General features: G+C 34.9%; 1 protein-coding gene and 1 long non-coding RNA gene across 2 annotated transcripts; one reads left to right on the top strand and one right to left on the bottom strand.

Moving 5' to 3' along the window:
• Nucleotides 1-7,537: 7,537 nt before the first annotated feature.
• Nucleotides 7,538-9,175, top strand: LOC125203824 (Transducin/WD40 repeat-like superfamily protein). The gene has a single exon (XM_048102295.2). It carries the CDS (start codon nucleotides 7,640-7,642, stop codon nucleotides 8,834-8,836), a length of 1,197 nt encoding a protein of 398 aa, XP_047958252.1. The 5' UTR covers nucleotides 7,538-7,639; the 3' UTR covers nucleotides 8,837-9,175.
• Nucleotides 9,176-14,996: 5,821 nt separating this feature from the next.
• On the bottom strand, nucleotides 14,997-16,024 carry LOC125203273 (uncharacterized). The gene is made up of 2 exons (XR_007173327.2): nucleotides 15,935-16,024; nucleotides 14,997-15,228 (listed from the first exon to the last, which is right to left on the bottom strand). It is a non-coding gene; the product is annotated as an uncharacterized LOC125203273 (long non-coding RNA).
• Nucleotides 16,025-16,439: the final 415 nt, after the last annotated feature.

Below are 16,439 nucleotides of genomic sequence, written 5' to 3'. Positions count from 1 at the left end.
GTCAATAATTAAAGAAAAATATAGAGGGTGATTATAAATTAATTTTAGGTCATATTATAAAATTCAGGTTTGAGGTCATGTTAAAATCAGTGTATGTCATCATTTTACTATAATGATGTAAAAATAAGTTTATGATGACTTAAAAATGTCTTTGTATGCTTGGTTCTGTATTTTTGTATTAAGAATGAGTTTTGCATAGAACCAAATCCGTAATAGTATTATCTAATAATTTTTTACTTTCACATGTACATATACTATGACCGTTTATTGCAAGGTTAAAGGAATAAGTCTTAACTTACTTGCAGAAGACAGACAAAGATCTTTGTTGTGTGGTTCAAGATTTGTAATTATAACTTATTAACTTAATGTTGCGGGTTTCTCATCGTCGTGTAAATATAATTTATTAATAGAATAAGACCAAATCAAGCAATCTCATTTCGGGGGACCTCTAATAAATATTAATAATAATGCGAGTATTAGTAAGTACAGAGTATTGTTTAGCTTAGGGATCGATCGACTTTTTCAATGCAAAATAGAAGTATTAAATAGTCATACACTCATACTGACCTCAAGTAAAACACCAGCGTAAGAGTAATCTATATTTAAATTATTATAAAGCAATCTTATATCTAAATGGCGCTGACTAAGCCCATGATCTGCTTGTTAGTAGTAGTAATTTATTAGTTCCATTACATAAATATTAGAGGACTGTAGAATAGTGGGCTTACCACACACATTTTCGTTACGAAAAAAGTGTGGGCCTATACCCTAAAAACATATGAAAATGGGCCGAAATCAAATTTATTTTAGAAAATAAAACTAGAAATTGATTACTCCAATCTGTCTAATTGTACTACTACAAGAAAATAAAATAAATAATGAAAAAACAAAATGCTAATGTGAAATACCACCACTCCATGTTAGCCGTTAGGAGTGTTCACAGGTGCTCACAAACAGTGAGTAGCATATCTCATGTGTAAGTAAATAGTAGTTCTACAAATTTTTTAATTTCATACTCCGTTGATTAGGGCGACGGTTCAAAGAAGAAGTTGATGAGGATCAACCCATGGTCCTATTTGCAAAAGAGATGAGAAATAGATGAAATACCATTGAGCTGATATTAAATTCTAGTATTTCTCTTCTAATTAATAAATCAAAATTTCAAGTATGTTTTTTAAACGAAATAAAAAAAAAACTAGTCAATACTGATCAGTATGTTTCGTTTTCGAACTAAAGTCGAGAAAACATGGTGTAGTGATTTGTATAAACAATCAATAAATATATGTGTCTTCTTCTGGTCTGGTAACATATGCATGTATATATGTTCTATGACTATACAAAGTCTTGTCATTTTAAGAGTTTTGGCAGTACATAAATCGATTAGACTAATTATTATATATTATAGATTTATCGTTGTCAAATCAATGTAGTATGTATATTAGTGCTAATGATGGGTTGAAAAAACTAGACAGATAATTAATTATCAATGGAAACCATCCAACTGTTCCGATAATGATGTTGATGTAATAATAGACTTGTTTGTTTCTAGATTGGCTTAGCTAGTATTTTGTGATATAGAGCAATATTTTAGTAAAAGAATTTAATTATTTATAAGTGAATGTACGACAGAAATGTTATAAATAAATTATTAAACTATAACAGCAACAATTTATATAGTACTATAAACTATGAATTCATAGAATAAGTGAAATCGGCACTTGTGAGCCAACAATTTGTGACGTGTTTTGGGTTTGAATAGGCTACTCTCGCGGTTAATTAAAAAAAAATAAAATGTATTAGCCGCAATGCATTTTGTTATTATAAGTCGTGATCAATCTAACACATAGTCTTAACATTTGTGAACGTAAGAAAATAGAAATAGTATGAAAAAGTAAAAGTTGTGGTATAAATCAATATTGTCGCAATCAAGCACAAAAATATGTCGAGCACAACTCTGCAGAAAAACAATATGGATAAAAAGGTGTAATGCTTTCTTCCACTTGTGTCCGGATTAATGGTACGGAAATTTAAAAAAAATAAATTGTTAAACCACTTATTCTTTTTTAAAAAAATTATTATTAATTATTATCTTTTGCTAAATTCAGTAAAGTGGAGTAATAACTAAAAAACAAAAAAAAGTATAGGCTGCTTTAACTTGACTATTTTTAAAAATTTCTTTTATGGGGCTCCTTTACAGATTACAGTTATTAGTATTGTACAAATTGAACTAATCACTAACTTGTTATGGAATAAAGTACTAATACCATGTTAAAAATGATCTTATGCAACCTAACTTTAGTATTTGGCGTCACTTTGAGGAGGAGATAACAAAATAATCATTTTTTTCCCATTCACGATGCAAAATTTGCAATCGATGTATGAAAGCGTATGTCCGCATATTAAAAATAAATAAAGTAAATAATTCTATAAATATCGAATAACTCAAAATAATACTCCTTCCGTCCCATTAAATATGCAATATTTGGGAATCGGCACGTGTTTTTATGTAGTGTTGTTTTATGAGTTAATAAAGAGAGAGTAAAATAAGAGAGATGGAAAAGTAGAGATAAAGATATTTTTATTTTAAAAAATGATTAATTTTTAATGAGATAGACTAAAAAGGAAAATATTTCAATTTCTAACGGAACAAAGGGAGTAGTTCTTTAGATCATGGACAGAGAGGAAGGAGTAATTAATTTTTTAATTTGTGCCTACTCTTTGAGGTGAAGCAAAGTTTGCTAGAAAAAAGGACAAATATCTTTTTGCCCATACTGGTGACGAAAATAAGTAAAGTGAATACGTGCAACTTGCACCGTGCGAGCCCACCACCTCATCTCTATACTATGCACATTCCACTTTCTTTCTACAATTTTTTCTTCATTTTAGACATTTCACCATATATGGAAAAAATTCTGACCGCCGCCCACATTAAGATTCTCATCCAAGAGCCAAAAATCTGTATTAGGTTTCATGAATTTGAATTTCATGATACTGTGTTTAAAATAATTTAATACTACTTCATCCATCCACCTCTATTCCTCGTTATATAGGAATCACAAATAATGTGGGTTGAGTTGTAATCGACCAACTTGATAAAGACCCAACTCAATAAAGTCTAACATGAACTTGATCTATTAAGGAAATTGTCAATCTGAACACGAATTTGGCCTGCTACCTAACTACCTCCTTAATATGAACTATCCATATTCAACATGCATTGAACCCAAACCTAACTCGAATTATCGGGTTCTTAATGAATTAACTCAATAACGACACGAACCCAATAAAGCTTGATTCAAACCATTAGTTTCATGCGGACTTATATCGAGTTATCACGTCGTGTTAGAAATTGTCAACTATATTCTTATGTGTCCCATACTACTCTTATTAATTATCACATTTTATTTTTACTCTAGTACTATTTCTTATAATAAATCTCATATTTCGATTACTAAATTCACTCATATTTTATTATAAAAATAGAACTCGAACTTCCACTAATTTTTTTCGGTTAGCAGGTCAAAGCAAGACACAATCATTAGTTGATTAAAAGGGTTAAATAAGATAATATTTTTAATGGAGTGAAAGTGAAATCTGGAAAATGGGAAAAGGTGAGGGTCCGGGCACTTGGCCTACGCGTAAATAGGATTGGAAATAGTTGGCACTCGTGTTTTTGCATCTTTATTTAGTTGCTGGTCCAATCCAACCTTCATACTTTACCTATAATAAAATAATATGACAAAATTATATTATGACCGACACAGTTAAAATCGATACAGAAAAGTGATAAACATAACATAAATTGATGTGCGTCATTGTAATTGATTTTTAGAGATGTGAGTCATGTGACCATTATAATTGATTGGATGCATGTCTCATTTGCTAAATATCAAATTGAAATCAACAGCTTATATCTCATCATAACCATACGATGTGAAGTGTTTAGAAACCATAAATAACGGCTTTTAATTTCTTTGCCGGAATGGGATCCAGCGATTTAATGGTAATGGAAGTCTCTCCAAAAAGAAGGTGGTCCATCAAAACCATATCTCAAAATGCCTAACAAGATAGTAGTACTAATATTTGTTATTTTTATATTATGTACTTAAGAATTATTGAAATCATAAAGTTTTTTTTAATTACCAAGGATATTCGTTGGCGAGCCCAGTGACTATTCTCCGTACTGATTTGTAGGCACTTCAATGGGTGAGATAGCTGATCCAAAGATTTAAAGCTGCTCCATCCCCAAAGACAGGAATCGTTCCCCTGACCATTTGATTAAGAATGGACAAGTCTCATGCCTCTCGACCACACCCCTTGGATTAAAATCATAGTAACACATTTTTATTGCAAAAGAAATCATGATTACAGTATCAAGTTATTAGATTTAAACGTCTATCTAATTCTATCTTATATGTGACAATCTACTATCATACTTAATACTGCTCATTATATTCATTTCTAGTTTAATTACTCCATTCTACCTCAAAGTTAGAGATTTTAGGTACGAAAGCAACCATATAACAATAAATTCAACAAATATTATTGATTTTTACCTATTAATTAAGTTGGATTTATTTTTGAATGGTACCGAAGAGTACTACATTTTTGAAGATAAAATTATGGGTAAACCAAAATCTGAATTGACGGCCAATCCGAACTGAATTTACTCTCTTTCCGACGTGGCTCATTATCCGATTTGTAATGTAAGAGCACATAGTTTTCATTGGAAGGTCGATAAGAAAAAAATAAAGTGTGGATCACCATTTTATTATGTGTACGCCTTGACTCACCCACTCAACTTTTTAATTATCAAATGTATGGCATCTTTTATTTTACCCCTTTAGTACGTTAGTATATACGGAGTATTTGTTTAAAATGAAAGTGAGGAATAGGGAGACAAATTAAGAATGATTACTAACAGAGAAGCATTAACTAAATTTCATTTTATTGATCAAATTTATTTTTCACCTGTGTGTGCAGTTGGCAAACGTGCTTAAATAAAAATTGTTGCCATCAGTAATGGGCCATCAGATTTAATATGACAAGACTCTACATTTAATTCTACAATATTATAGGAGATGCTAATATAATATGATATCCCCATCTTTCAATCCCCACAATATATATAGAATTTTACATTTTTTTTGTTAAAATATATTTTTAAAAATTTAATTACTAGAATTTATGAATATTAGTACTATATGATTCTTGCATTCAATTAATTATTAATTATATAAGCACTAAAATTCCATTAATATACTCCACATTTTCAGATTTTAAGTAGTTAATCAACAATGTTCTTGATAGTAAAAAAATTTATATCCATACGGACCATACTCACCCAACCCACGGTGGAGTCTTGATTATATATCAATGTATATTCATAGAAAAGAAATTTAGCTTTGTCACTATTGACAGTTTTAACGGTTGTTATGGGGCATCTCTCAACTGATGTTGCCTCAAGTACCTATAGAGTTAGCAGTAAGGGAAGCACGAGGGATGATAATTTGAGAGAAATAATCAAATAATTAGTTGAGGAAGCTAGAGATACATACGATACCTGGTTGATAAAAACAATGTCAACGTTGAAAGAAACAACTATATCAAGAAAAGAGCTGTGTAGTGAGAGATAATAGATATAAACAGAAAAATAAAATGAGATAGATAGGCGAGAGAGATAACTATAAAGTACAAGGAATGTAGTGCCAAACTACTGACCGGGGAGTAAGAATTTACATAATCGAATAAAAATTTAATTCATAAAGAAAAGAAGACAATCAAATAGAGAGGAATTATATGAATACCACATTGTACTCCTACAATTGTTAGCAAATAGCTACTCTCCTTAAAAAAAAAATTAGAGGGTCTAAATATAATTTAACTTTCAATATTATCCCTTAATTTTGTGACAGGCAAGAAAAATTCATTCTTCAACTTTTTATAGTTAAAGAATTTTAAAATATTTTTTAGATATGGATACTTGTAAAAATTAATGTCACAGTCAATAGACAACAGTGAAACTTGAATATTGATATAGTATCATTTTATTATTGAAAAATATATTAAAATATTTTATTATTACTATTTATAAATTGATGAAATTGCCCCTCAAGGCATTGAGGATATTTTTGTCCGAAAAAACTTGCAAATAGTAAAACGTATTTCAATTAAATATTAACTCGTAGTTGACGGATCTCAAATGATATTTTCAAAGTTTATGAACATAAAATGATAATTTAAAAAGTTCATGTACCATAAAAAAATATTCCCCTCATAAAATTATCTAAATATTCCTTAATTTTCGAAATATTAGGATGCTATTAGGGCTGTGCATTCGGGTTTCGGTTCGGTTTTTCGCCCAAATCGAACCGAACCCGAAAAACCGAATTTAGACTAAAATTGAAACCTAACCGAACCGAAAAATCGAAAAACCGAAAACTGAAAAACTGAAAACCGAACTTGAAAAACCGAACCAAACCGAAAAAACCGAAATTTCAAAACAAAACCGAAAAAAAAAATTAATATATCTAATTTACTTTATATATACTAATAGAATATAAATATATATAATATAAAATTAATAGAATATATATAATATTTATTATATAAAAATATATTAGAAGAATATATATTATATATATGATATAATATACTAAATTAATAGGATAAAAATATATAATAATATATTTAAAATATAATTCGGTTTTTCGGTTTTTTTTCCGCTCAAACCGAACCGAACCGAAAAACCAAAATTTTTGTATTTTTAAAACCGAACCGAACCGAAAAACCAAAAAAACCGAACCGAATTTCAAAATTTCAAAATTTCAGTTTGGTTCGGTTCGGATATTCGGTTTTCGGTTATTTTGCTCACCCCTAAATGCTATAGACCGCTACCTCCTTACTAGCTCTCCTAATGCATGCACAATTTTAAAACTCTGTTTGCAAAAAAAATCGCTCATTTCATTATATTATGACTGAGAATTTAAGTTATTTTTTATTTGTAAATGAGCTTGTACTCCATTAAATTGCCAGATTTACAATATATTATATACTATCTCCGTCCACCAAAATTTGTCCCATTTTTTTATTTCCGTTCGTCCCCCAAAATTTGTCTCATTTCATTTTTACCATTTTTGGTAGTGGACCATATATTCCACTAACTCATTCCTACTCACATTTTATTATAAAACTATATAAAAGTAGGACCCACAATCCACTAATTTTTTCAACTCACTTTTTCATTATATTTTTTATAACCCGTGTCGGCTATAAAACTAATACTGTACATGAGAGTGTGATACACATTTTATTTACTTGTTTTTATGTTTTAAAAATCTCAATCAAAACAAGATCTTAAAACATAGATATAATTCCGTTTTAAAAAATTGTTGTAATTAATTTTATCGAAACAAAATTTCTAATAACATGAATTAAATAAGATACTCGTACTACCTATTATAGTGTACACGACAAAAGAAAATATTAGCCGCTAAAAATACAGAGTCCTCCAAGCTTCGTCGAAGCTCCTCGAGTCCACTATATAAGAGTCTTGAACTTCTCCTCACATCACAAAGGAACTCCGATAAACAAATCCCAATTTTCTCCTCACCAAAAAAAATAAAAATAAAAAATAAAAATGAGTATATTCACTCAATGGTCTCCCCCTTCCGACGAAGTCCAAGATTCCGACGAGTCAAACTCCTCATCCCTCCTTTCCCAGGCGAGTCTCCCCACCATCCCTTCCCTCACACCCCCCTTGGATCTCCCCACCCACCCCAACTGCCTCGCCACTCTCAAGGGCCACTCCTCCTCCATCTTCTCTCTCTCCCTCGCCGGCAAGCACCTCTACAGCGGCGCCTCCGACGGCCAAATCCGCGTCTGGGACCGCAACCCCTCCTCCTTCACCCAGACCTCCGAGAGCCGCAGCGCCGTCAAATCGATCGTCGTCTCCGGCGAGCATCTCTTCACCGCCCACAGCGATCACAAAATCCGCGTCTGGAAAATCGACAACAACTCCGGCCAAGGGAGGAGGCACTACGCCGCCGTGGCGATCCTCCCGACGATGAGCGACCGCTGCATGAGCCTCCTGTGGGCGAAGAACTACGTCAAAGTGCGCCGCCACAAGCACTGCACGTGGGTGCACCACGTGGACGCGGTGGCGGCCCTGGCGGCCACCGCGGACGGGTCCCTCCTCTACTCGGCCTCGTGGGATAGAAGCTTCAAGATCTGGCGGGCTTCGGATTTCAAGTGCGTGGAGTCCGTGCAGAACGCGCACGACGACGCTATAAACGCCGTCGTTTTGTCCAAAGACGGCCACGTGTACACGGGGTCCGCGGATAGGAGGATCAAGGTGTGGAGGGTGGAAGGAGCTGAGCGCAAGCACTCGCTGGTTTCCACGCTGGAGAAGCATAAGTCCGCTGTGAATGCGCTGGCGCTGAGCGGCGACGCCTCCGTGCTTTACTCGGGCGCGTGCGATAGGTCGATCATTGTGTGGGAGAGGGGAATCGGCGGCGGCGGGGCCCATATGGCGGTGGCGGGGGCGCTGAGGGGACACACCAAGGCGATTCTGTGCCTCGCGGTGGTGGGGGAGGTGCTGTGCAGTGGCTCGGCGGATAAAACGGTTAGGGTTTGGAGGAGGGGAGGGAGTGGAAATAGCTATTCTTGTCTGGCGGTTTTGGAAGGCCACCGGACTCCGGTCAAGTGTTTGGCGGCGGGATTGGATAGTAATCATGTGAAAGGCGACGTTGCTTCGGATGATTCTTATCTCATCTATAGTGGGAGTTTGGATTTTGAGATTAAGGTTTGGAAGATTAAGGTGCCATTAATTAATTAATTAGGTGTTTATTTTCTGTAGAGATTTGGAGGGAATACATACTTTTTTTTGGTTCTTCCGAGGTTTTGATTTTGTGTAGAGATTATATCTACAATATTGTGATTTTGGGTGTATAACAGTGGAATTGGAAAAAAATGATTAAATTTGGAACAGTGGGGGATGATAAATATCTTGTAGCGTGACTACTGACTAGTGTAGTGGTGTGGAACGAATGTGTAAATTCTATAGAGGAATGGGAATAGTAGTGATGACTGATGATTATTATTGACAACTTGCTATTTTGCAAGTTGACGCCCATATTGCGTGAATGGTCTGAATAGAGAAGAATCTTTCATTGAATTTATGCGAGTTTGATTTTGAATTTTCAATGGTTTGAATCATATATATAACTATAGTCTGTCTATATATGGAGGATCAGAATTTTAATTACAAAGCTTTGGCCTTAAAAATCACGGCCTAATTATTATAGCCGTAGAGTATGTAAATTAATCCCAGTATTTTTTGAATTCCCAATCCATCAAGGTTTTGATGCTGAAATGATTTGATGACTTACTTACGCGATATCACTAACAAATTTTTCAATTAAAACGACATCACAACATGATAGGCAACCGAACAATGTTGTGTTATAGTATATTAAATTAAATAGTTTTATTTATTGAATTATGATTTATATCAGAAAAGAATGAAATGGAAGGGAGAAAATAAGAAATGAGATGGAAGGAAGTATAGTAAATGAAATTATTTAATTTAAAACTACGTCGATTCGATGCTTATAACATTACATTGTTTATGTTGATGTTTGATAATATCACGTAAATAAGTCATATAATCATTTCAATGTCATAATCTTGATTAATTGTAAAACTTGAATAAGTCGATGGTTGAATCATTTAACCCATTCCAATATTTTTAAAGGTGATATGCAAAATTAGAAATTTAGCAAAAGTTTATAAAATTCATATGCAAATATCCTTAATTATTCATACTCATGTGCTATATATAAGATGCCATGGTGATTATTTACCCAATCAAAACGAAACGGAGTATTTTAAGGTCATGTAACAACTGACAACGACGCATAGTAAAATTAAGAAAAATAAATTTTAGATCTTTCGAAAAATGTTGCTTAATTAAAAGCTAAAGAGCGTAATCAAATGATAATTGAAAAACAAGTTATAATTAAATTAAAAAAGCAATCGATGGTAGTTTTAAAAAACTAATAATTCTCTAGAATACACTAAAAAAATCATCCACATAAAGCTAGACTAGACTAGCTACAATAAGTTTGACATTATAATTATGCTTATTGTTTGTTTCGTCTTCTTCATGATCATGATTGTACTACAAACCTAACAGCGTTGAAAAAATTTCAATTAATATTATGAAATTTATGAAGGTTTAACATCAACAATGAATCATTATCTTAATTACTTAATCAATTACATTGAATCCTAAAACCATTAATTTAACTATAGCATCATCAACCACTATTTTCAGAATCAAAATATTTATTAGGATAAAATGTCAAAAAAGAATTCATTATCCAAAGTTGAAACAATTTCAAATGCGCAATATTTTAGATTTTCTTTAAAATTTGCCCTTCATTTACATCTTAAAAATATATAATTAATGATAAAGTGGGCTGGAGTTTGGTTTAAAGTGGGTAAATATTACTCGTTCTGAGACATTCATGACATGAACTTTTGGAGACAACACACAAGCTCGATCATTGTTAATTAGATTAAAATTAAACAAATAAGTAGGCCGATTTCCAATTAATTTTGTCCTAATTGTTCTAGAACATTAACATTTATTATTATAAATGTATAATCTACGCCATTAGTACGACGACACGCTAATATTAGCAGTACAAAATTATTGGTAGTGGGAAGTTTCGTTCCATACAATGTTTGCAATTTGAAAATATATTTTTAAAATAGGCAATCTAATGAATAAAATCAGCAATATTAAAGACTGAAAGTCAGACACTACTCCAACTACATTTTCAACTGGACTTAATGATTTTGATTAGTGTGAATACAAAATGGAGATGTGGTTAGTCAGGTTCATTAATAAATTAATTTTGCGTCATCAGTTTTGACATAATTCGATATTTGCAATTAATTATGTCGACTTCTTTTGCGACAGGTGGGGTGTTAATTTGACTATAATTTAAAAATTCGTAAAAAAATATGCAATCATCTTTAATCACATCATCAATCGTAGTAATTAATTAACAAAGCATATTTTTCACTTTTCAGTTTTCACTAGTTCACAAACGTGTCGAACTGCTGCTTTTGACATCAATTTGAGAAAGATGGAGTAGTATATAATAAGACCAAAAATAATGTCTTCTTCATCTTCAAAATCGGTAAATAATGGAGTACTACATTTTTAATTAGCTCTTAATTATCATCAGATTTTGATTCCGAACCCCTCCATCTATAGATTCATAAATGCATGCATGATTTTATTTTTCATTTTTCTTTACGAAACGACACCTAACATGGGCGTGTGGAAAAAAATATACTGATTAACGACAAATTATTAACAGCTTTGCATGATTGTTTTGTGTTAAATCATTATTCACATATAATAGTGCTGATTAAATCATAGGACAGCGTAATAAGTATATAGTGTGCTTGGATTTCTCAGCAGCATCCATTCTCATCATCAGTTTCTTTAATTTATTTCTTATTCAGTGGAACATGATTGAATTGTGTCGGTGGGATTAAATGGACAATGTTTCTAGTTGCGTGGAGGATAGATTGACATGTAACGTGCGTCACATTGGTCTACATTATGCTAATTATATTTATCGTGTGCTTGGATATTTATTTCGAGTAGGAATAACTTGGAATGAGGTATGGTGCAACTGCAAAAAGAACAGAAATACATCATGAGCCAGTGATGATATAAAAATTACTACTACTAGTTGACAATGTTTATTGTGCCCGAATCCATAAATTATGTTTCCTAGACTGTCGGTACAAAGATCTACCAGTTATTGAATACGAGTACAATTTTGTTTTTGTCCACTATTTTTGATTGTACTACTTATATATATGTTCATGAGATACATAAATTAAACTCATATAAAAATCGAACTGTGACAACCTTAGATCGATTGAAAGTTGAAACGGTAGTGAGTCTAGTAACCTTTGATCTCAAAAATTCCATGGAGATGTTATCAATTACACAACATTAGGCCTCTAACCAAAATGAGAGTAATAAGTGATCTGTTCTATTGATTGAAAGTTGGGCCAGATTTTGGCGCCTCTAAATTTAGATGGATGTACCATATTATTGATAGACCAATTATGAATACCAAATTTGCTAACATTTTTTATAGACTTTAAACTTTCTTAAACCATGACTCGATAATAGAGTTAAAAGCCCAACAATATAAACGATCCAGAGTCACCAAAACAGAAGAAAAACAAAGAAAAACAAAATAGCAAGGAGAGCATCCAAGAAAACAAGTACGTACTAAAAAAAAAAAAACGTCAAGGCAATAAAAACAAGAGGAAGCCAAAACACAAGCATAAAAAAAATGACATATCTAACAAAAATCGCCTGGACCTAGGATGAAGCAGCGCTGCATTAGAGCATCCACAGTGGTGTCTCTTATCCGTCTCTTAACCGTCTCATCTCTTCACTATTCATGGGCTCCACTATACTTTTCACTCCATCTCTTAACTAAGAGATAGCACCCACATCAATCCATCTCTTAACCATCTCATCTCTTAACTATTCATTCAATTTCATTTTTTATTTTTATTTTCAACAAACCCAATTAATAAAAAACACACTTCATTAAATAAAATAAAATTACAATTTAAAATCCTAAAAATAAAAAAAATACATAATTAAAATCCTAAAAAAATAAAAACACACATAATTAAAATCCTAAAAAAATAAAAACACACGTAATTTAAAATACTAGAAATTAAAAACACTTAAAAAACTACTCCGCCGGCGAATCATCCCCCGAAGCCGGTGGCAGTGCACCCGGCTGAAGACCAAGTTGCCTTGCCATCGCTTGCATTCCGAGAACATGATGTTCGTATTGGGTAGGCGTCATCTTGGAAGTGTCAGCCATTGGAGAGCATGTATACGGACCACAGGGAAGTGTTCGAGCCCATGCCCGCGCCCGCGCCCGCCTGGCTCGATTCGCCCCGGCTCTTCCCCTTCCCCTTCCCTCTCCCTCTAGCCGCCTTCGCCGCCTTGGTCCCTTGCGGCCGACGTCGTGAACCGGAGGAGGAGCCATCGGCTTCAGTGGGCGTGTCCCCAGCCTCACATGAGGCGTTGCCTGATCCGCCGCCCTCACTAGACGAGTAGCCACCCCCTGTGTGCTTCGTACGTTTCGAGCTCGAGGACTGGACACCGCCAGCCCACCGATCTTCGTTTCTGACCAGCTGCCAAACATCGATATGTTTGAAATCTTTTTTGACGTCGTCTCTAAAGACGTGCATCGCCGCTCGCAGAATGTCGGCTTCGCTGGCTCCGCTTTGGTAATGCTCCGCTTCACCCCTGTAGACCGCGCAAAACTTTTCGACACCTCTGTCAACCCGGTCCCAATGAGCGCGGAGCATCTTCACGGTGCGCGGGCGACTCCCCCTCGGCTTTGAATCTGTGTTGTAAAGCTCGGTGACCTTCTGCCAAAAGCACAATTTGTTTTGTTGATTCCCGACGATGGGATCGTACGAGACGGTGAGCCAAGAGGTGTATAGAGCCATCGTCTCCTTGGAGCTGTATGGATGACGGCCTAGATCCTCATCCACCTCCTCCTCCACCGGGGTCTCTTCGTCCTCGGTATCGCGGCTGGCGGAGCCTCTACCGCTGCTGAACGGAATGTATTCCGGAATGTGTTCTTCCTAAAAATTCTCCCTAATTTGGGACAATCCCTGCGTTGCCCTCGAAGGGGGGGAGGGACGATAGTATGCATCCAGATCGAAATGTGGAGCTTGGTACGGCGCCGGCGTCGTCGAGCCTTCGGTGCCCGGCGTTGACGAACGAGCCAACGAGTTGTACATGCCCCCCCAGTCGCCAAACGCGTTTAAATCGAAGCCGCCGGAGCCGCTGGAGTTTCCATCACTGGACATTTTTAAAGAAATTGGAGAGCGAAAGAGAAGTGAATTGAGAGAAGAATAGATGTGGTGTTTGTAGTGTTTGTGTGTGGAATGGAGAATGAAAGAGAGTAGTGTGTATTTTATAGAATAAGAAAAAAGAAAAAAAAAATTATTACCGTTGAAAAAAACGGTAATATTACCGTTAATTAAAAAAAAAATTAAATCGATTTTTTTTATAAAAAAAATTAAAATTAAAATCAGATATTCGACGCCCACTTGCGGGGTCAGCGAGTGGGCGTCACGCACCAACAGCGCGTGCCACGTCGCCCAGTGCGTGGCGAGACCATCTCGCCAGCTGCCTCGGCGAGACGGGACGCGGGACGGGCTCAGGACGAGACCGGGACGAGATGGACGCCACAGCGGCGTCGCGCCGGCGTCTCGTCTCTCCGAGACGAGACTGGGCTGAATTTGTCAGCCGCTGTGGATGCTCTTACCATCAACTAGGGTGAAAGAGGGAGACATACCGAATCTGCTACTCCCTCCGTCCTACAAAAAAGTCTTATTTTTGTTAGGACCGTCGACTGCAACATTAGGTTGATATTGTCCGCTTTGGGCCAAGCCCGCACGGATTTGTTTTTGGTCACTCCCAAAAGCCTCAAATTAATTGGGGTTGGACAAGAATTATATACACTTTCCAACCTTCCCTCCCTCATCCGATGTGGGATGGGTTTGTAACCCAACAAACCTCCCATCAAACCGAGACCACATCGGGAACGTAGTTGACACAAACATGGGTCGTTCCAGCCCTGGCCCCTAGGTCATCCAGGGCCCGACCCTTACCGGGGCTCATCCAGGCATGACCCAAAGCCACCTGGGCTCTGATACCACTTGTTAGGATCGTCGGCTGCAATATTAGTTTGATATTGTCTGCTTTAGGTCAAGCCCGTACGGATTTGTTTTTGGGTCACCCCCAAAAGGCCTCAAACTAATTGGGGTTGGACATGAATTATCACACCCCAACCCTTATGACGTATGCACTTATTACAAATAAATTTTAAATATTAAATAAATAACCAAACTTCAAGTACATAAAACGCACATATTATATAATTTCAAAATCCAACATTTATCAAGTACATATTTCAAACCATTCTTAAAAGCAGTGGGACCCTCTCACCACTCTATATACTATACATTTATCTACATGCAAAAATGATGAGGAGGAGAAGGTTGTCAAAACGTGTCAGCCGCTGACCCTGATAATATGTGGAGTTCCTACGACCCACGTCAACGAAAAATTTCACTGATATCTTATTCCTGAAAAATATTAGTGGTTTATATGAGCCACAACTCAGTGCGTATAAACCTTGCCTTTAATTTACATCACAAAAGTCAAACACGTTCTTTCACCAAAATATATCACCAGAAGTAATAAATATCATAACAATTTAACATTCATATGAATATGCTTCTCCATTCTTTTTATTATTCTGTGACACATCAAACCTGGTATCTGCCCGGGATTTCCATTGTATACGACCCGTAGGTCCCTTATATTTATTTGACCTTTGCACGAAGACCCCTCTTTGATTTGACCTTTCCACGAAGGCCCCTCTTTGCATATTTTGACCTTTCCACGAAGGCCCCTCTTTGCTCTTTGTATTGACTCGTAGGTCTATTATCATTGTATATGACCCGTAGGTCTTTTGCCATTGTATATCAGATCAAGAGCAAGACTGTCACATATCCTCTTTAATCCCATGATTCAAATGATTCCAATATGATACATCAAACATATCCATTGCACCAATTACATAACCATATATTCCATCAATTAATTCCAATACTATAGATAAACATATCCATCGCACAAATCATATATCCACATCACATTTCACCATCAATATCAAACAACATATGACCATTTAGTCTCATATCATATAATTCAAATATTCACTTCAATTTAACGCATAGCAATCAATCACATAAAATATGTAAAATTAAAAGTGTGATTTATAAACACCTGATTACGATATATACTTTTACCAAATTCGTGATTCTGACTCCTGATTTAAAAGCTCCGATCCTCTCTTCTATTTCTATTTTTCCTCCCTCTATTTTTCTTCTAAGTTTTCTTCTCCTGTATTCCTATGGAATATATATATATAGTACTAGTATGAAAAGTCTCAGTCTTCTGCCGACTTAGTAATTTTGAGAAATCTAAAAATAAATAAATAGAATTTATCTAGTTTTACATTATCTAAATTAGATGACACTTGTTATTTGATTCATTTTTAAGATGACAACTATTGTAGCTATAAGTTAACACGTATACTAGCTAATTTGCATTATTTATAATGTATAATTCTAAATAAATATAAAAGTAATAAACTCAATGTGTACTAAAAGAAAACCCTCACCCATAATTTTAATAATATATAAATATGGATGTGTTAAAATGACAACACTCTTTATTGTAACACCATACCACCATTTTAGGTCATTGGATCTGAAAATCGTGTGCTTGT

This window comes from Salvia hispanica, chromosome 6, assembly GCF_029641045.1.
Source record: "Salvia hispanica isolate PSC_SH4W2 chromosome 6, Shi_PSC_v1, whole genome shotgun sequence".
NCBI classification, from domain to species: Eukaryota; Viridiplantae; Streptophyta; class Magnoliopsida; order Lamiales; family Lamiaceae; genus Salvia; species Salvia hispanica.
The sequence above is the reverse complement of the archived record's forward strand: the minus strand, read 5'-3'. Positions and strand labels throughout refer to the sequence as shown.

Bases quoted from the DNA above. Each gene is read 5' to 3' on its own strand.
- LOC125203824 (XM_048102295.2), top strand. From the start codon at position 7,640: ATGAGTATATTCACTCAATGGTCTCCCCCTTCCGACGAAGTCCAAGAT.